Below are 22,360 nucleotides of genomic sequence, written 5' to 3'. Positions count from 1 at the left end.
TTGGGGACTTGTAGACCCCAACTGAAGAACTACTGCTCTAAATCCCCTTCTGGCTCTGACTTTCTAAGCCCCCTTCCAGCTGTGATGTTCTGTGTTCTGTAGTGCTAAGGTCCCTTTCAGCTCTGACTTTCTATGTTCTATGGTTGTAAGGCCCCTTCTGGCTCTGACATTCTATTTTCTATGATCCTAAAACTGTTGTGATCCATAATATTCATATTCTAAGTTCCCTTCAAACTCTGACATTCCAAAGTCCCGTTCGGCCTTATATTCTGTCAGGGTTGGGGAACTTGTGGCTTTGAGGTCACACGTGGCCCACTAGGTCCTCAAGTGGGGCCCTTTGACTGACTCCAAACTTCACAGAACAAATCCCCTTAATAAAAGGAATTGTTCTGTAAAACTTGGACTCAGTCAAAAGGCTGCACCCTAGGACCTAGAAGGCCACATGTGGCCTTGAGGCCACAAGTTCTCCACACCTTTTCTATGTTATATGGTCATTAACTCTCTTCAAGCTCTGATATTCTAGGACCCTTTGACCTAGTCTATGCTACTCCAGGAACGGAAAGAATACTTCAAGGTCCCCAAGGACAGTAATTTCTACCATTTCAGTTTTTTACTGAAAGGATCTTTGTAAAATGAGAAATAAAATTACATAGAAAATCATACAGACAATCATAAATTGCTGGAAGTGAAGATTTACCCATTAATAACACAAGGTCCTTCCTTAAAATGACAGTTTCTTCCTGAAGAACCAGGGACACAAGAACAGCTGGAGCCTCCTTCTTCAGAACCAGTGCATGTCCCATTCTTGTGGCAGGCTTTGGTCGCACACAACTGGAGATCTAAAGGAACATATACAACACATTCACTATTATTCCCTCTCATCTAGCACATTTCCCCATCCAGGAACTCTGCTCCACCATTTTGCTATTCATTTCTACTCAGATCAACTAGCTGGTCACTTTTTATGGAGCTTCCCCCACTCCAGGTCATTCCTCCATACTCTTGTGCAAGACTTATCATCTAAAACAATCGCCTTCTGGTTTGTGTTGTGCCAGTCAAAGGAAACAGCCCCAAAACAAGGAGGCAGTGAGTCTGGGAGAGCGGAAAGAGATGTATAAAGAACAGGGATCATGTGAAAGCCCATAATCTTAAAGGAAAAACAGTAGAAGCTAGAACTGAAGAAGAGCTGGGGAGAACAAACTAAGTATAAACCAATATATCAGGCAACCATTCAAAGTGTTCAGGATTTCTACCTGCATCAAAGAGAGCCTGAAAGTAAACATCTCAGCCCCCAAACCCCTCCAAATGCCTATAAAAATGAATCTAAACAAATTCTAAAGCAGTAGAACCCACAAAAAGACAGAGTGAAACAAATGTACAGCCCAAGATATCCTGGATGGTTGATCAGAAAGGTATATCACGTCAGGCTGGGAGAGGAGCGCAGTTGGGCATGGGCGTGCAGGCCTCAGCAAACCTGGAGCAGGCCTCAGAGGACTGAATCGTGGGCAGCTGTGGCAGTTTCCAGACCTCTCAACCCACGAATGCCAAAGACAACTTAGAAGGTCAGTGGGGAAAGTCTGTTTCTGAGATGAGAGAGAAGTGCGGGGTCCCAGCCCCATTTCCAAGTTTGGCCCTGGGGCGGCGGTGGCCTTTTGAGCTTCCAGTCCACAGACTGAGGGGGAATTGAGTGGCTTATCAGAGGGGGATTGCAGGGATCTCTCTGCTGGTACAGGATACTCTTCCTTTGCCCGTGCTTGGATCTGGGTCACAGTTCTGGGTGGCAGTCCTGGGGCAAGGAGGAGCACTGGTGTGCTGAAGCATGTAGTGGCTATGGAGAGGAAATCCTCACTCATAGACCAGAGCACAGGTCAGGAAAGGAAGAAACACCTTGCCCCTTATCATACCACCTTGGAAGAACTGAAAATTCACAGGTCCATAGAAGTATCTCTGAAAACAGCTGCACAAAACCCCTGAAGCTTGGGACACTACATTCTCCACACTGGAAGCAGACCCCTACCTTAACAAAAAGTTGAAAACTCAAGTAATTGGATGAGATCATGAACAAATAAAGGCACAAAAAAGTCAGACCATAGAATCATTCTTTGGTAACAAAGAAGATCAAAACATACAACCAGAAGAAGACAACAAAGTCAAAGCTCTTACATCCAAAGCCTCTAAGAAAAATATGAATCGGGGGCAGCTAGGTGGTGCAATGCATAGAACACCAGCCCTGGAGTCAGGAGGACCTGAGTTCAAATGTGGCCTCAGATACACAACACTTACTAACTGTGTGACCCTGGACAAGTCACTTAACTCCATTGCCTAACCAAATATATATATGTATATATATGAATCAGTCCCAGGCCATGGAAGAGCTCAAGAAGGAGTTTGAAAAACAAGTGAGAGAAGTAGAGGAAAACTGGGAAGAGAAATGAGAATGATGGAAGAAAATCATGAAAAACAAGTCAACAGCTTGCTAAAGGAGACCCAAAAAAATACTGAAGAAAATAACATCTTAAAAAATAGCCTAACCCAAATGGCAAAAGAGGTTCAAAAAGCCAATGAGGAGAAGAATTACCTAAAAAGCAAAATTGGTCAAATGGAAAAGGAAGTCCAAAAGCTTACTGAAGAAAATACTTCCTTAAAAATTAGAATGGAGCAATTGGAAGCTAGTGACTTTGTGAGAAATCAAGACACTGTAAAACAAATCCAAAAGAATGAAAAAATAGAAAACAATGTGAAATATCTCATTGGAAAAACAACTGACCAGGAAAATACATCCAGGAGAGAGAACTTAAAAATTATTGGACTATGTGAAAACCATGATCAAAAAAAGAGCCTAGACACCATCTTTCCAGAAATTATCTAGGAAAACTGCCCTGAGATTTTAGAACCAGAGGGCAAAATAGAAATTGAAAGAATCCACTGATCACCTCCTGAAAGAGATCCCCAAAGGAAAACTCCTAGGAATATTGTAGCCCAATTCCGGAGTTCCCAGATCAAGGAGAAAATATTGCAAGCAGCCAGAAAGAAACAATTCAAGTATTGTGGAAACACAATCAGGATAACTCAAAATTTAGCGGCTTCTACATTAAGGGACCACAGGGCATGGAATATAATATTCTGGAGGGCAAAGGAGATAGGATTACAACCAAGAATCACCTACCCAGCAAAACTGAGTATAATCCTTCAGGGGGAAAAATGGTCATTCAGTGAAATAGGGGACTTTCAAGCATTCTTGATGAAAAGACCAGAGCTGAATATAAAATTTGACTGTCAAATACAAGACTCAAGTGAAACATGAAGAGGTAAACAGGAAAAAGAAATCATGAGAGACTTATTAACTGTTCACATTCCTGCATGAAAAAATGATATTTTTAAATAATGAGACCTTTGTCCGTATTAGGGTATTTGGAGGGAATAAATTATATGTAGGTAGATAGATAGATAGATAGATAGATAGATAGATAGATAGATAGATAGATAGATTGATAGATAGATAGAGGGCACAGGGTGAGTTGAAGATGAAGGGATGATATCTGGAGAATAAAATTAAGGGGTGAATGAGGGTTATACTGGGAGAAGGAGAAAGGGAGAGGTAGAATGGGGTAAATTATCTCACATAAAACAGACAAGAAAAGGCTTTTACAGTGGAGGGGAAATGGGGATAGGTGAGAGGGAATGAGTGAATCTTATTCTCATTGGATTTGGCTTAAGGAGGGAATAACATACACACTCAATTGGGTATAGAAATCTATCTTACCCTACAGGAAAATGGGGAGGGAAAGGGGACAAGAGAGAGGGGGAGGATAGAGGGGAAGGCAGATTCGGGGAGGTAATCAAAAGTAAACACTCCTGAGGAGGAGGGACAGGGTCAAAAAAGAGAATAGAATAAATGGGGGATGGAATAGGATGAAGGGAAATCTACTTAGTTTTTCACAACATGACTACTATGGAAGTGTTTTGCATGACTACACATGTATAACCTGTATTGAGTTGCTTTCCTTTTCAATGAGGGTGGGTGGGAGGAAGGAAGGGAGAAAATTTGGAATCCAAAGTTTGAAAAACACGTGTTAAAAAAATAAATAATAAATAAATAAATAAAAAGAAAGTAAACATCTCAGTAAAGACTTTTTTTTTGATAACCAGATCAATAAAACTGTTCCACCGTCTACCCCAGGCAAAACAGTCTACAAACCGTCTTCAAAATATATTCCATTATCCTGCATTCTAACGTGGGCTCAGATCATTCTAATAGTCTGGAAGGCCATGCCCCTTCTTCTTCCTACCAATCCAAATCCTCTCTTCCTTCCATGTTAGGATTCCTGATATAAGTAAGGGTTGGAGTATATGACCTGTAAGAACCCAACCGCCACTGAGATTTGGTGATATTCTGATCCAAGGTCTAGCTGCACCCTCTATGAAACTTTTGCTGATGAATCCAACTTACAATGATTTCTCCCTCTTCTGATTTCCTATAATCTATCCCATCTATTTGGCCTCCCCATATGATGCCTTATCTGGTGCAGGTACTCTTGAACTGGCAATTAAAATTTCACTGCTATTTAGCTCTTCTCATATTAATTTTCTTTCTTAACACTGTAATGACCTTGTATTTCCATTTTCTTTTGAATTTTCTTGTTTTTTTCTCTTTCACTTTCCTGTATTTTCTCACAGTGTATAGGGTCTTCACACACTAGATGCTCTCTCTGCGTCATTGGTCCCCCAGTGCAAAAGACTCATTGGCTTCTCAAAACTTGACCAGTGTACCTACCACAGTTACTGTACCCCCCCATCCCTCTAGGCCCACAACAATTGTGTACCTACCTCTGAACTACTGAAATCATAAATGTAGCCCAGCCTTCCCAACCCCAACCCCACAAAAATACCAGTAAGGTAGCCTAACATATAGAAACATCCAATTAATAAACATAATAAATTAATTGAGAAATTCAGCACTGTGGGATGGAAGACTTGTATTTGAATTCTCACTCTCACATTTATAATCTGTTATAACTTTGGACAAGTCATTTCCCTTATCTGGGCCTCAGTCTCCACCCATATAGAATAAAACAGTTGAACTAGATAACTCTAAGGTTTGACATTCTTTGAATGCGTCACCTTGGTTCAGGTCCCAACTCTGCCGTGAAATCACTGAGCAATCAGTGAAAGTCACTTACTTCCCTTCTCTGGGTCCCATTTTCTTCTTCTTGTAAAGGGAGAAGACTGAACTAAATAATATCTGGGTTCCTCTCAGCTCTTCCATCATACGGTTCTTAGGATTCAAATTTATTATTTCTGATAAGACTCTGAGAATGCTGGGAAAGGGGAAATGGATTTTGCCCAAGGCTAGAGTGTGTCACAGAGCTGCTGATTATGCTCTGCAATTAAGAGATGGCCCAGTGCAGGTGCTCATGGGAAGAACAGTGATAAAAACTTGTCACTAGGCATGATAAAGGAAGGAGTGTGGATTGAGCTGCCTTAGCAGTCAGAATGATTGAACTGGTGCAGAGTAGTCAGCATGAGTGATGGAGAAAACAGTTAAGTACGTGGAAGTCAATTTAGCCATTCCCCAATAACAAAATGGTAAAAGGCTATACTCAGTTCTCAAAAGAAGAAAAGCAAACTATTGACAATCACATGCAAGATTATTCCAAATCACTGAAAAGAAGAGAAATATACAAGACAACACAGACAATAAAGAGGCAAAGATGGAAAGATGGAAATGATAGCTTAGCACACAGTGCATGACACATAGTAGGGACTTAATATTTATTTATTGAGAGTCAATGTTGGAAGGAGGTGCTGCAGGGAGACAGGCATACTAATATACTGTCAAGAGAATTGAGAACTGGTTCAACCACCCTGGAAAATAATTTGGAATGTAGACTTTTTTTTTTAGAAAAAGTGAATAAAATGACTATACCCTTTAACCCAGACATCCCCACCTCCAAGAGGTTAAAGACAGAAAGAATGGCCCCATTTACACCCAAATAACCAAGATAAAACTTTTTTGTGTGGTATCAAAGAACTAGAAACAAAGAAGGTGCCCATCAATTTGGGAATGGCTAAACAACTGTGGATACATGAATAAAGGAATATCACTGAACCATTAAGAAATAGTGAATATGAAGAACTCAGAAAGGCATGCCAAGATATAAACTGATGCAAACTGAAGTAAGCACAATTAAGGAACAATATATATAATGACAACAATGTAAATGGAAAGCATGTTTATGCATGCCAACACACACACACACACACACACACACACACACACACACACCCCAACGAATGCTATGTAATTATAATGATGGCAGCTAGGTGGCACAGTGGATAGGATGCCAGGCCTGAAGTAAGGAATACTGATCTTCCTAAGTTCAAATCTGGCTTCAGACACTTACTAGCTGTGTGACCTTGGGCAATTCTCTTAACCCGGCTTGCCTCAGTTTCTTTATGTCTAAAATGAATTGAAGAAGGAAATGACAAACCACTCCAATATCCCTGCCGAGAAAACCCCAAATAGGGTCATAAAGAGTTGCACATGACTGAAATGGTTCAACAACAGCAACAACAACAATTATAATGAACAAGTTTGGCCCCAGAGGAGAGTTGGGAAAATTAAATTCCCCCTTTTTCTGGAAGTATGAATATGGATGAGCAATAATGCCCACACCGTCAAATATTGTTGGTGTGTTAGTTTTGCTGAGCTGATTTTTTATTTTCTCTCATTAATTAATCTTTCTTTTCTTAATCTTTGTCACAAGGAATGCCTCACCAACTTGAGAGCAGGGAGGGATATACTGGAAATAGAGTGCAACAACAAAAGGCATCCATAAAAATAAGATAATTTTTTTAAAAATTAAGTCAGTTCTTCATATCTGCAGAAGGGTTGGGAGTTTGTGAGCCCCAGCTCTTTGTGTGGGGGTGTAAAGCAGAAGCAGTGACCCTATAAACTGGAGGGAAGGGGGGAGAGAGAGAGAAAGAAGGGAGGAGGGAGAGGGAGAGGGAGAAAGATGTTGTCTAGCTTAGGACAAGGAGTTGGGTGAGTCAGAAGAGGAGGTTCCACCTCAGTTAAGCTGAGAATGTATAGCTCTGTGAACAAGAACATTGTAACTGCATAAAAAGGTGACTGAAAGATATTCATTCCCAAAAAGCAATAAAAAAGATATTCATTCAACTAGTATTTATTAAGCATCATGCTACCAGCTAGGGGTATAACAACAAAAACAAAACAGTCTCTGTCCTCAGAGAACTTGCATCATTTTTAAATTCAGCTGGGAGAGAGAGGGCAGAGATAACACATACCGAGAAAGGTCAATACAAAATATTTTATATTACAAAGTAACACTGACAGCAGAGGTGAGACGTTAACATCCAAGGAACAAGGATATGGGAAACAACTCTCTCAGTGTGACAAGTTTTGCCTGCAGGTTTTCTTTCTCTTTTCAGCTCCTGCTGGCAAAGGGAAAGTTAAAGTTTACCAGGCAGTATAGTGCCACACTTCCTTGACTGCATCTTCCCACAAGCATATATTTCTCAAAAAGGAAGCAAAATGATCAATAAAGGCACACAGTTGAGTGGCAGGTTGAGTAATTGCATGCTCAACACAAGAAAATATGACTATCTATCTCTCTGTGGGAATCCGCCCTCCAGGCTCAAGTATCCAGGTCCTGTATATGGTCAGTTAATCCCCTTGTTCTGTGTTGTCTAGCTGGGGATTACCCCTCTAGGGAAATGAAATGGTCAGGCATCAAATCAGTCATAGGATGAACATGCAACAGGGGTGGGAGGGGGAGCAGCTCACTCATCCAACAACCAAAGGCTGGTTCTAAAAATCGTAGTGTTTGGAGTTGTACTGATGGAGGATCTTGAGAGAATGTGTATGTCTTCAGAGGGTCCTTGAAAGAACTTACTATCTTCTGCTCCCTACATTCCCAAATTGTTAACCCAAACTAACACCCTGGAGTAATTTCATAGTATAGAGATTGTATTATCTTGTTAGTCTATGAGTTTCCAAAACACAATGGCTCAAGAAATTCTTCTTGTACGAGATACATAGACAGATAGAAAGATAAATAGGTAGGTAGACAGACAAACAGACAGACAGACAGACAGATAGATAGACAGATAGACAGACAGACACAGATAGATAAATAGATAAACATAGATAGACAGATACATAGATAGACAGATAAATAGATAGATGATAGATATACAGATAGATAAATAGATAGATATGCAGATAGCTAGATAGATGTATAAATAAATAAACAAATGAATGTGCCTCCCTGAGAGCTGATCTAAACTCAATTTGAGGTCAGCTTTCTAAAACCCACTAGACTTCCAATTTAGGCTAATGAACTTTTGACCACCTTCCCCTTTTTCATCATGCCAAATCCCTGTTTAAATGTTAAACACATTTCATATTATTTCAGGGCAGCTAGGCAGTACAGTGGATAGAATGCCAGACCTGGAGTCAGGAAGACTCATCATACTGAGTGAAATCTAGCCTCAGACACTTACTAGTTGTGTCACCCTGGGTAAGTCACTTAACCATGTTTGTCTCAGTTTCTCATCTGTAAAATGAGGAAATGGCAAACCATTCCAATATCTCTGTCAAGAAAACCCCAAATGGAGTCACAAAGAGTTGGACATAACTGAAATGACTGAACAACAGTATTGTTTCTGAAATAATTCAGTTGATCTATAATCAACAAGGAACTCCCTCCACATGAACAGATTGAAACCTGATGTACCTTCTCATCCTGTGCAATTTTTGTCCATGTCTTCTGATAAATCCTTTATATAGGACCCACTTATAATGCTGAATACTTTCCTTTGTTTTGGGGGGGTTTTTTTTGTTCCATTTTGTTATGTTTTAAGGATTTCATTTATAGTAGTGTTGTGTGGCAGCTGGGCCCCTGCTGTCCCTGATTCTCACCAGATAACCAGCCCATCTCTTTTTTAGGTCATTTCTACACCTGATTATGCTTTTTGTACTACTCTGGACACCTGACTCATGCTGTTGATACATTATAGCCTTTCTTACATCTATGGAGAAAGAAGTCATTTTTTTTATTTGTAGCCCCAGGACCCTGCAGAGTGTCTGGTCTGTAACAGGCAATTAAATAAATGTCTGTTGATTAAGTGATTGACTGCTGGAAGGCATTAAAGACATTAAGCCTGTAGAAGAGAAGAGAAGATGGGAGAGGGGGATGATTTTTGTATTTATTTGAAGGGCCTTCGTGTGAATGAGGGATTTGATGTTCAGCTTGGCTCTGGAGAACAGAAATAGGAGCAATGAGGAGAAACTGCTGAGAGGCTGATTAGGGCTCAAAGTAAGGAACAATTTCCTAAGAATCAGAGCTTTCTGAAAACAGAAGGATCTATTTCTTTTGCTACTGAGTTTCCCATTGTTGGAGGTCTTTAAGCAGAGGCTGAATGACCACTTGCTGAGGATACTGTAAAGGAGACTCCTGTTCAGATACAGGTTAGAATAAATGGCCTCCAAGTTCCCTTCTAATTCTGAGGTTCTACAATCCTGCATAATATGATTTATACCATATAACAACCGTGTGTAACATGACCTTTAATCCTCCTCAGATGCAAATTGCTACCCAGAAGATGGACCTACTACTACAGGCTGTAAAATTTCTTACCTGAAATGTAGCCCTCAGAACTGAACACTATTTCAGATGTGGTCTTGGTAGTGTCACCATCTGAATAACAGGTGTTCTCCATTCATCACGTTTCCTATTGTAGCTGTTTAGACCAATCTCTTTTAATAATGTTAGCTAATGTATGTTATTCTAATCTCAACTGAGCCCTCAGTGTAGCCTTATTGACCCTCCAATACAGTCCCTACAGCTGCTGTTCCCAATCTTCTTTTCTCAAGGTTCCCATAACATTCCTCCCCTCATCTCAACAAAGGATCTCTCCTCCTTCATCCAAAGTGAGCTCCCCTTCTTCCCTACTCTGTTTCAAAACCCCTTGAGATTCTGAACTCTCTTCTCCTTTATCCCAGTCTCTGATGAATAGATGGCCCTTCTAACCAAGGTCAACTCTTCTACATATATCTTTTACCTATTCCCTCCAGTTTCCTCCAGCAGATTGTTCCCATAATAATCCTTTTTCTCTCTAACCTTCCATCACTTCCCATCGATGGGCATCTTCCCTGCTGCCTAGAAACATGTCCAGGGCTCTTTTATAAACAACAAGAAGTCCTCAAGATGATAAAATCCCTTTGAATTATTGTCTATGTCTCATTTCACAGCCAAACTTTTGGAAAAGATGCTTACACCCATTCCCCCCACTTTCTGTCTTCTCACTCACTTTCTCAAACCCTTGAAATCTGGCTTACAATTTCATCACTCTTTCAAAGTTACCAATGAGCTCTTACTTGCCAAATCTGGTGGCCTATTTTCAATTCTCATCCTTCTTGATCTCTCTGCAGCATTTGAAACTGCTGACCATCCTTCCTCTTTTTTTGACACCATTCTCTTTTGATTTGCCTCCAAAATTTCTGACTACTCCTAAATCTTCTATCTATTTTTGTTCTTTGGATTTTTTTTTAGTTATACCATTCTATCTTGGTTTGCCTCCTATGTGTCTAACTATTCCTTCTAAGTCTTCTCTGCTGGATTATCAGCCATATCCCACCTTGTAACTGTAAGTATACAACAAGACTCTGCCTTGAGCTCTTCTCTCTTCTCTTTAGTGACCTTATCAAATCTTCATTAGTTTAATAATCATTTCAAATCTGCCAGAGTGATATTCCTAAAGCCAGATCTGACCTGTCACTCTCCACCTCAAGAAACTCCAATAGTCCTCTCTTTGTTCTGGCAACTAGTGGCTTTTACAACTAGGCTCCAAACTAGCTATTCTTGAGCTTATAATACATTATTGCCCTTCATTAACTCTACGGCCCAGCCACACTGGCCTTACTGATGTTCCTCACACATGACCTTTCACCTCCTATTTCTATGCCTTTGTATTGAGTGTTCCCCATGGCTGGAATGAATTCGGTCCTCATCTCTACTTCTTTGAATTCCTACTTTCCTTTAAAGCTCAGCTCAAGCACCACATGAGCCCTTTCTTGGTCTTTCCAGGTGAAAATCCCTGTCTTCCCAAATAACCTTGCAGCTATTTTATATATTCTTGTAAGTGTACATACTGATTCCACTAGTAGACTATAAGCTATTTGGGGGCAGAGACTTTTATTTTTGTGTTTGAATTCTTAATACTTAGCATAGTGTATACCACATTGTAGGCAAATTATAAATGTGATAGAAAACTAGATTGATTCAGACTCAAGGAGTCACCATTAAAGGTTCCATGACAATGTGGAAGGTATTCTCCTGTTAGGTGCCTCAGGGATTGGTGTTTGGCCCTTTAATATTTTTGTCAATGACTTGGACGAAGCCATAAATGAAACATCAGATTTAAAGATGACATAGCTTACATACTAGATAATGGTATCCAAAAAGATGTCAACAGGATAGAAAAATGGGTTGCATCTAATAAGATGAAATTTAGCATGGAAAAATGTATTCCTGCATTTAGGTTCAAGAAATCAACTTCCTGAATATAAAATGGGGCAAACAGGGCTAAATAGCAGTTCATCTTAAAAAAAAAAAGATCTGGGAATTTTAGTGGATTACAAACTCAATTTGAACCAACAGTGTGTTATGCCAGCAAAAGGAAAAAAAACAAACAAACCCTCATGCAGGCTTGGACTGGGGCAGTGGATAGAGCATCAGACCTGGAGTCAGGAAGACTCATCTTCCTGAGTTCAAATCTGGTTCAGACAGTTACTAGCTATATCACCTTAGGCAAGTCACTTAACCTTGTTTGCCTCAGTTTCCTTCTCTGTAAAATGAACTGGAGAAGGCAATGGCAAACCACTCCAGTATCTTTGCCAAGAAAACCCTAAATGGGGTCACAAGAAGTTGGACATGACTGAAAACAACCAAACAATAACAATAACCTTGGACTGAATTAAAAGAGGAATACCTTCTAGAACTAGAGATGATAGTCCCATTCTCCTTGGCTTGGTCAAATCTCACTTGCAGTATTGTCTTCAGCCCTGGGCACCACATTTTAAAAAGTGCATTGATAAACTAGAGAGTGCCCCAGCAGGATCATCAGGATGACAAGAGACCATATGCCATATGAAAATCAGTTGAAGAAACTAGAGGTGCTTAGCCTAGCCAAGAGGTGACTCAAGGAGGACATGCTTTTAAAAGACCATCACATGGAAGAGGGATTAGACTTGTTCTGTTTTCTGAAGAGGACAAAAATAGAAGCAATAGGTAGAAGTTTCAAAGAAACTAAATATTAGGCTTCGTTATTCAAAACACTTGCTAACAATCAAAGGTATTCAAAACTGCAATAGTCTGCCTGAGAAGGTAGTAGGTTCTTCCTCATGTAATATGAATTTTTCTAGTATGGATAACATTATTACAAATTTCCCTGGAGATTTATGAAAGTCTTAAAGCAAAAGTTGAATGACTAGTTGTGTATGTTGTCAAAAAAAACCTTTTTTGGACTACATAGTCAATTAATAAATCAATTAACAAGCATTTATGCACCTATTCCATGCCAGGAATTGTGCTAGGCATTGGATAGTACCCAAGATACATTCCAACCCTAAAATTCTGTGATTCTCTAATTCTGAAAAATGCTATGGGACCATCTTTTGCAGAAAAAAAAAGTCTTCTTAGATCCTTAAAACATTAATAATTAGTCATCCCTTATGAAATGCAAGCAAGATCTTTATAAATTTTACGTTATACAGAATGGTCACATTTGACGAAGTCCTTGTGCATAATACTTCCATACTTTAGAACAGTAAAGATCACAGCCCTAAGGTGATATGGATAGTGGAACGAATGCTAGATTTGGCATGAGGAAGACCCGGGTTCAAATCCCATGTTAGGCACTTATTACCTAAGGGATCTTAAGTATATCCTCTCTGTCCCTTAGTTTCCTCATCTATATAATTGGCAAGTTAGATTTAAGATCCCTTCCAGTTCTAAACTGATGATTTTATGATCCTGTGATCTACCCATGATTGCCAATCCTATGCAACTCTTGTCTACATCTCCCAGAAAGACTTCATAGTAGGATCTGACCAATTTGTTTGGGAGTCATCCTCTAGGTCCCTCACTTTTCTGTGATTATCATTGGGGCACACAGACCATCTGTCAGTCCCTCACTCTTGCTGCATGGACATACATCCCTTTGATGGTATCTCTTACAGCATTTCTAGTATACAGTTCTTGGTTGATAACATACAACAGTCTACACACACACACACACACACACACACACACACACAGTGTCTCTGTATTGTCTTTTGGGTCACTGAGAGAAGAGCACATATTAGTATTAAAAAGATAGATTAGTATGCGAGGGAGCAGCTTGGAACCATTCAGAATGCTGTGCAATTTCCCAAATGGGATCTAGTCTGGTTTCTTTCTGCTCAATTCTTGGCCCACTTCATTATTCATTATCCATCTGTAGTTCCTGAAATGCATATTGATGGGCCAAATTGGCATGCTACCTATAGACTGCATGTCACAATCTGGGATACAGGCCTTTTCCTATCATAGATGACATTACTGTGTATTTCACTAAGGAAAGTTTGTCACGTTCTGAAGCTCAACTCAATTAGCACAAGGTCAGCTGGGAACAGGATCATTTACAGAACCTTGGCATGAATAGAAAATGCTTCTTTCATTGGTACTTTCCACAGGATTTCTCCCATAAAACTAGTGAACACCTTTGGCAAATAAATAACTCCCTGTCTGACACCTTGCCTGATAGCTATACTCGGCACATTGTTGAATAGAGTAATCTCTGTTGTCACATCTGTCTTCGAATCTTGTATAGTTCTGGCACTTTGTCTGAGGAAAGCTTTTATGGTTCCATTTTGCTCTAGCCAGCCAAACAGTTCCTTAAAGTCAATAAACTGTATTTTAACAGACCAGAAGCAGCTATCTTCAAATATAGCAGTCATTGCAGTATCAGCTGACTCTGTGCAGGCAGATTATCTACTCATTGGAGCAAAGGTCAGAGTAAATGCCAAAATAGAAGAAAGGATAAAACTGAGATGAAGGGACTATAGCAGGTGAACTGCCTTTGAAAACTGGGAAATGGATCAAAGGAAACAACTTTACTTTATTAACATTTCCAAAAGAAGTTTAATTGATACAAAATGATTATTCTACAATAAAGAGGCAGAAAAAGCTCTTAAAACACCTTAACAGTGATAGACACTTAATCTCCTTGTATGGCAGGGATGTAGTAACCAAAAGCAATGTGAATTTAGAGTACAAGCTCATTTGCAAAACACCACAATAGAGAAAAATGGAAGATTATGAGCAATATTACCTCCTCAAACTTCAAAAGGCTGTTAGAGAGAAAGTGAGCCTATGGAAAGCAAGATAGAGCTAAACTAGATTATTATGAGAACAGCCTTTCATTCATGTGGACAACAAATAAACCCAAAACAAAACGGATCCTCTAGCATTTTTGTAGTGGTCTATTCCTCAACAAGAGAGGAGCCACAACATTTGGACTCAATTCACTCTTGTACCCAATATACTGTGCTAATGTTATGAAGAACAGGTAGACCTAAATGTACAGAGAAGAAATATGCACAAAACAACACAATTGTTAAAGGGTCAGTGCTCAAAATACATATCACAAAAGGTTGACAAGCTTGGAAATGATGCTTTTACCTCTTCCTGAAAGGAAGAGAGAGAGAAAGAGAAAAGAAGGAAAGAAGAGTGAGAGTGCACACACATGCGTGCAAGAGAGAGAGACAGAGAGAGGAAGGAAGGAAGACTGAGAAGACATCAGCAACTGCAGAACTATATCCCTGATTTGTTGCCATAAAATAAAATCTTTATGACACTTTCATGCATGTATTAAAGATATTTTCAGTGAAAACAGATGACAGATAGATACATAAATAGACAGACAGACGGATAGATAGATAGATGGATACATAGACAGATAGAAGATAGGTGATACAGTGAATTTTGTCTTGCCACTGGACTTTGATGACTCAAGAAGAAGTGAGGCTGATGACTTTGTGCAACTCTACCTCACTTAAATCCAATTCCTGCTCAAGTCTGTCATCGGTCCTCTTCAAAAATAACACACAAGAGCATTTGTGAAGTGCTTACTATATGTCAGGCACTGTGATAAGCACTGGAAATAAAAATACAAGCAAAACAGAAATAGAGTTCCAGGCCTCAAAGAGCTTACACTCTAGCGGGAGAAGATAGCACATAAAAGGGAGCTGACAAATGAGGCGGGGGAGAGGCTGAGCACAGAAGGTACCTACTTGGGGATAGAGTGGAGAGGTAGTCTGAGGTGCCATGGGCTGTTATGAATTTAGGAGCCAAATCTTTGACAAAATTTGTCTACAGTGGTTCATGTGTTTATAGTCACACAGTTGACCAAGAGGTACAGAGAACAAAAAATTCAGTTGTATATTTAGTGCTGCCATGAAATCACTGAGCAATCAGTGAAAGTCACTTACTTCCCTTCTCTGGGTCCCATTTTCTTCTTCTTGTGAAGGGAGAAGACTGAACTAAATAATATCTGGGTTCCTCTCAGCTCTTCCATCATATGGTTCTTAGGATTCAAATTTATTATTTCTGATAAGACTCTGAGAATGCTGGGAAAGGGGTACCTAGGCTAATTAAAAAAAAAACCTTAAGGAAAGGGTGATATAAGCTAAAAGTGGCCTGTGAACAAACTCCTAAGATAAATTGAGTAGTCTTAATTGCTTATAAAACAAATGTTTGGTTCAAATGATTATCACATACCATAGAAAATCAAATGGATAGCATTTATTTGGTGCTATAATCATAAATCAAAGGATGACAGATTTAGAGTAAGAAGGAATCTCACACATCATTGATTCCAACCTATCAATTTTATGGATGACAAAACTGAGGCCAAAAGATGTTCAGGGACTTACTCGAGGTCACAGAATTAGTATTTGAACTCCAGTCTTCTGAACCCAAACCCAGATCTTTTCCCACTACACCCTACTCACTCTAGAAATATTTAGACTCACAGTCCTAGAGCAGGGATAGTGAACCTACGACTTCAAGGTCACATGTGGCCCTCTAGGTCCTCAAGTGCAGCCCTTTGAATCCAAACTTCACAGAACAAATCCCCTTTACAAAAGGATTTGTTCTGTAAAACTTGGACTCAGTCAAAATACCGCACCCAAGGACCCAGAAGGCTATATGTGACTTTGAGGCCACAGCTTCCCCACCCTTGTCCTAGAATCTTAGACTCACAGAACCCCAGAGTGGGAAGGGATCACAGAGACAACCTTTACTTCACCTTCTCCCTCATCACCACCAAAAAAAGGAAAAAAGAAAATACTCTGCATTTGTTTTATTGTGGAAATGTTATTTGGGAAACATTTGCTAATGTGGTCATCAACAAAATGTCCTGAAGGAAATGGATATTAATGGCATATGCAGACCTTTAACAGAATTTTAATTTAACTCCCAACACAACCATGGCAACTTAATCTAGTATACCAACTTCAGCTGCTATTTTCATTCTGGAAAGATCTGAGTCACTAAGAGCACAGTGCATTTTCAAACTCCCATATCCAAAGGAGTTAATTAATGATAGAATAATTAGAGAATCGTAGACCAGCTCTAAAACAATCACCTTGACAAGAGTAATCCTTCATCCCTATGGGAAACTTTGTTAAAGACTGCATTTGAGAGGCAGCATTGTATAGTGGATAGCATTCTGGCCTTAGAGTCAGGAAGACCTGGTTTGATTTCTATTCAGATACTTATGACCTCAGTTTCCTTATCTGGAAAATAAAGGGGTTAGACTTGATGGCTTCTAAGATCACTTCCTACACATCTATAACCTGTATCAAGATGCTTGCCTTTTCAATGAGGGTGGGTGGGGAGGGAGGAAGAGAGAAAATTTGTAACCCAAAGTTTTAAAAACACATGTTAAAAATTAAAAAAAAATTTAAAAAAAGATCACTTTCAACTCTATATCCATGACAGGCACACAGGTACATAATAAACATTTTTGATTGATTACCTGCAGCAGCCTTTCTGCAGTTCTGACTCTATCTCAGTTCAAATTAGTTTGACCATGTTTAATACTCAGATCGGCCAGATAGAGAAGACCATTCTCTTCAAAAAGGCACAACAGAGAAATGAAATTTAACTTGAAAGTGAAAATCAAACAGCATTTATTAAATGCCTGCTACATGAAAAGGGCTAAGAGGGACACAAAGATGAGCCAGACTCAGTCCTGCCCTCATTAAACTTAGTCTATCAGGGGAGAGAGGTACAATATATGTACATATAAGTATAATATAAAACAGAATGTGGTAAGCGCATACGTGAGTTACAAAGCTACAAGGAGGGAAAGACCATTTCAAATGAATTAGGAAAGGCATCAGGCAGAAGGTAACATTTGATCAGGTCCACAAAGACCAACCTCTTCATTTAAGAGATTGAGTGACTTACCCAAACTCACACAGGCAATACAGTGAGAGGAAGAAGGAAAGAGAGCAAAACATATACTAAGTAACTACTATGTGCCAGGCAATGTGCTAAGCTCTTTACAAATATCATCTCATCTAATCTTCAAAACAATCCTGCAAAGTAGATGCTATTATTATCCCCATTTTAGAGTTGAGGAAACTGAGGCAGCAGTCAAATGACTTACCCAGGTCACATAGCTAGTGAGTATTTGAGGCGGGAATATGAAATTAGATCTTCCTGACTGCAAGTCTAACACTATCCACTGTCCCACCTAGCTACCTAGTGGGCTACATCTAATATAGTCACCTCTGTCTCCTCTGAAGCTTTTTCTGTAGCTGCTGACAAGTACCTAAACTGACCCAAGCCCCATCTGTGTCTTCTGGAGTCTCCTCTGATACCTTTGATTCTCTACCATCTCCTCCTTCCTTCCCTGCCCCTAGATGCTCATGTACCTCACCCACCTGCACATGCCTTCATATTTTCATTGAGCTATTTTCCCCCACACACAAAATCTGCCTTACTGGCACCACAACAACAGTGCCTCAAAGAGAAGAGACTGTTTCTAACACTGCTCTTGTCTTTGCCAGAGTATCCAATACAGTCCTGGGCACATAATGGTATTGAGCAAAGCCTCTATGCACAGGGGGAGAGAGGTGTGGGTCATCTCCTACAAAACTGTTAGCCCACTTGGGTCAGTAGATGGCGTACTTGTCCATTAAATCACTATCACTAGCCTATGGAGAAGTAAAGTACTGTATTCACAAACCTATATCACAGAGATTTCCGATCCAGCCGTCCTCACAGATACATTGCCAGGGCAGGGAACAACTTCCATGTAGACAGCCAGGAAAGGGCATACACTCATTGCACAGGGGTCCCTGCCAACCAGGTCGACATCTGCAAGAGTCCAAGAGTTTACTGGAGGTAAAAGTAGTCAGGTCATTATCTGATGTAATTAAACTGAAATTCTACCCAGCTCAGGAATTAGGAAGAAAAAAAGTAGAAGAGATCACTGGTAAAGACAGAAGGAAGAGAAAATGAGAAGACCTAAGTAGATCATAGAACCATAGAGGAAAAAAAATCAAGGATCAGAACCCCTAATTGTCACTGCAAGTAGAATATAAGTTCCTTGAGGTCAGGGCTGCCTCATTTTTGTGTCTGAAATCATAGCACTTATTTAGCACAGTGCCCGACACAGTAAATGTTTAATAAATGCTTGTTGGCTGGTTGATGAAGATAAATGGAGATCCCAAGAGATAGTGAGGCTGGAAAACTGGTACTTGGCACAAGTCCCAGCCATGAGGGAGAAAATGGAAAGCAAATACCTATCATCTGGCACCCTGTTCTGGGTCTGTCCAAGGGCAGCTTCCTTCTCCTCTCCCTGGTCCTCTCAATACCCCCTCTCAAAACATAACTATGACCTCTCCTCTTGGACTCCTGACTCATTCTTACCTATAAGACTCCCAAAACACTATTTTCTCTAATCTGTTTTGATTTTTAAGTAAAATAAAGACAACTTCTATTTTGAAAGCACAAATAAAAAAGTAGAGGGGGAAATATAGTTCTGCTCTTCAAAAAATGTCACATTCTTGTTCCAGCAATTCTGGAAAGCAATCTGGAATGCTTTTTTTTTTTTTAAGCTACTAAAATTTCCATACCCATTGACCCAGAAATCACTAGTAAGTGTATGCCCGCAGAAAGCCAAAGATAAAGATGAATTTCCCATGTACACAGAAATATTCATAACAATGCTATTTGGGTAGAAAACTGGAAAAAGTAGAAGCCTATTGAGGAATGGCTAAAAAAAATGATACATGAATCAAATGGAAGAAGAAAAGATGAATGTGAACAATTTAGATAAGAATGGAAAAAATATATGAACACTGTGAAGAACCAGGGAAACAACCTGCATAATGACTACAACAATGTAACTAAGGAAGAACAAAAACTGCAACTGAGAAGCTGTATCATTATAATGATCAAATATGTCTCCAGAGGAAAAGTGAGAAAATGCACCTCCCTCCCTTCTTTGCAGAGCTGGGGTGCTATGGGTACGGAATATTGTACATATTGTCAGATTTGATTGAGATATTGGTTAGTTTTGCTCAACTGTATTCCTTTCTTTTTAAATCATTGTTACAAGGAATAACTCCATTGTTAGAGGAAGGGGAAGTATATAAATTAAAGTGAGCAAAAAAAAAGTGAAAAACTTTTAAAAGAAAAAAAGGCACATTCTCAGAATACTTAAATGCTTCAGGAACCAATGATTTTAATCGATGTGGGCTCTGCCTCCAACTATATAGGTAAGAATCCCATTACTCCCTTGATGGGGTTGTCCCGCTAAAAAATTCATCAGCTGGTGCCCAATTGTATGGTGATAAGCCTCTCTACTAGGCTGGTTCTTAAAGGACAGCCGCACACTTCTGCTAGAAGACCTTACTATTCAGCTTGAAAAGACCAACCCAAGCTTTAATTCTGTGGGCATACCTTCAAAATCCAAGGGTCACATCCACACTAAAATGAGGCAGTGCAGATGGGTGTGGGGGGAAAGAGCTTTCAACCCATAAGAAGCTTAAAATCTCCGGTTTAACCAAGGCAAAATGCCAAAAGAGGAAAGCTTTTTTTTTTAAGTGAAGAACTTGTGCATACCTAATAGCTCTTTGTCTACTATTCCAGCCCACGCCTGGAATCATTAAACTGCCAATCCTAGTTGCCAGAAAGGGGGGCAGGGAGCAGTTTGAGAGTAGCAGCTTTGGGACTCCCCCACTCTAGTGGGCTGTACAACCCTCAATGGTAAATCCACCTGCCAATCACTAATCAATAGATCAACAAGCATTTATTAAGTGTCTTCTATGTGCTGGGCACTGTGCCAAGTGCTGGGAATACAAAGACACAAATAAAACAATCTCTGACCTCAAAAATCTAACATGCTATCAAAAGAAACAACATAGACATATATAAGTACACGCAAAACATATCACCAAGCCAATAGGGACTGGCCTCATGGACAGCTTGCTCCAAAGGCATACCCTGCTCAGTGAGGATAGTGGGGTGTCTAGTGGGAGGGAAGGGAAAGGGGGGGAAGCCTCCTAGAAAATCTTTGAGCTTTATTTCAATCTTAGCAATACATCCAATATTATCCCAAATAACCCACCCACCTCTCAGTCCCTTTCTCCTCACCTGCACTGGTCCTTGTCACAGATCCCTCTGTCCGGGTGACAGTCGACCTCACATTCCAGGCCTAAAATACAGAATACAGAAAGTACCCTTAAACTCCAGAACACAAAAAAGAGATAAAGAACTGGCATTTTTATCGGAGGATCCTTGATGGTACTCCTTAAGGCCGCAGAAAGATTACCTTTGAGTTTTAAAGAGGTCAAATAGTCTCTAAACAGAATCAGAGAAAACCTTTTTTTTTAAGCTAGTAAAAAAATAAAAGGTTAACTAACTTTTTTAAATCCTTGATTGGCCCTCAAAGGTGCTACAAATGTCATTATGTCACTGTAAAATCCATAATCTAAGTGATGGGCCTTCTTCCACTGGGCTCCCAGTATGACTTAGCTGTGCAACAATAGCAATAGTCTAGGAACCTGAAAATCTAAGTTACAGTCCCAGGCCACACATCATTTCTAGCTCCTGGGATCCTCAGTTTTCTCATCTGTAAAATGGAGATCAAATGGAGGTCTGCAAAATCTGTGCATTGCCTGGATCACAATTCTGCTGTGATCTGTTTTGTTTGAGGGAGTTCTCTTACATCCATGAGTGGTCTGTACACAATATGCTCCTACTATTTGGAAAACACCCCAAACCTGACTCCTTCAGATAGAATCCAGGATACTAAGCTATAGATAGCTATGTACCATAGAGATCTCAAAGCACCTAGAGCTGTGGGGAGGAAGAAAGCTGTTCACAATCAGACAAAAACGGTTTGCCCAAAGACCTAGGACTTACATTGCATCCACCTTCTGCTCGAAGTCAGAACGTTTTATGTCAGGAATCTGAGATGTTTGCAAAGTTTTAGGGTCTTAGGGCTGTGTGTCCCAGGGGAGCTGTCCAAGCCCCAAAGCTTCAGGCCCTCGGCCCTGGGCCTTGAGCTCCCTCTTAGCCACCATCCCTCCTGGCAGTGCCTAGACCTTTCGCCCTTTCCCATCCTTCCCTAGGAGACTTTCTCTTGGACAAAAATAATGCCCTCCCAGGAGAAGAGTAGCGCCCTCCCAGAAGGGAGCCCTCCAGACCAGCAGGAGATAAGGGGAGCACTGCGCCAAAGGAGTACTGGGGCCGGATGGGCACGTCCTTAGGAAAAAACAGAGGAAAGAGCACTTTCCCCTCGGGACACGCAGATTCCGTACCTAAGGAATAGTGGGGTGGGATCTAAAGGAGGGGAAGGAAAAGAGCCTGGGGGAGATGCCTTACCTAGAGCAGAGAAGAAGAAAAAAGGTGGCCCAAGAACGCACAACAGCAGCAAGGATCGCGGGGCGAACATCGCAGCACCAGGGGTGTTGCTTGGCCAAGAGCTGCGGGGGGGAAAAGAGTATCCGGTGAGTCTGAATACTCCACCTCCTCGAGTAGCCTGAACAGCGGCCACCCTCTTTCTCAGATGCTTTTCCCAACAAGGGGTTGGTGCCGTCCAGTCTCCTGGGACCACCCCTGCGGGAGGACACACTCAGCTTCCAGTGCAGTCCTCGTAAAACCTCCCTCCCGTGCCGCCTTTGATCTCCGGGGTCCTTCCACGTCCGCCCCAGGGTGCAGTGGAGCGCCCAGCCTAGCCGACCAAGTCTGCCTGCACTGAGAGGAACGTGGAG

At 40.5% G+C, this 22,360-nt stretch overlaps 1 protein-coding gene across 1 annotated transcript in view; it reads right to left on the bottom strand.

Moving 5' to 3' along the window:
• The window catches only part of DLK1 (delta like non-canonical Notch ligand 1), a 36,569-nt gene extending 14,528 nt beyond the window's left edge, over positions 1-22,041 (bottom strand). The window contains exons 1-4 of the mRNA XM_027848988.1: positions 21,972-22,041; positions 20,739-20,799; positions 18,325-18,455; positions 698-839 (exon numbers count right to left, since the gene is read on the bottom strand). Coding sequence (XP_027704789.1) covers positions 698-839; positions 18,325-18,455; positions 20,739-20,799; positions 21,972-22,041 — 404 coding nt within the window. The remainder of the gene's footprint in view (positions 1-697; positions 840-18,324; positions 18,456-20,738; positions 20,800-21,971) is intronic.
• Between the last annotated feature and the right edge of the window lie 319 nt (positions 22,042-22,360).

The sequence above is a fragment of the Vombatus ursinus genome, unplaced genomic scaffold, assembly GCF_900497805.2.
Source record: "Vombatus ursinus unplaced genomic scaffold, bare-nosed wombat genome assembly UNPS02007284.1, whole genome shotgun sequence".
In the NCBI taxonomy this organism is placed as follows: Eukaryota; Metazoa; Chordata; class Mammalia; order Diprotodontia; family Vombatidae; genus Vombatus; species Vombatus ursinus.
Note: the sequence above shows the minus strand (reverse complement) of the source record. Positions and strands in the feature narration are given on the sequence as shown.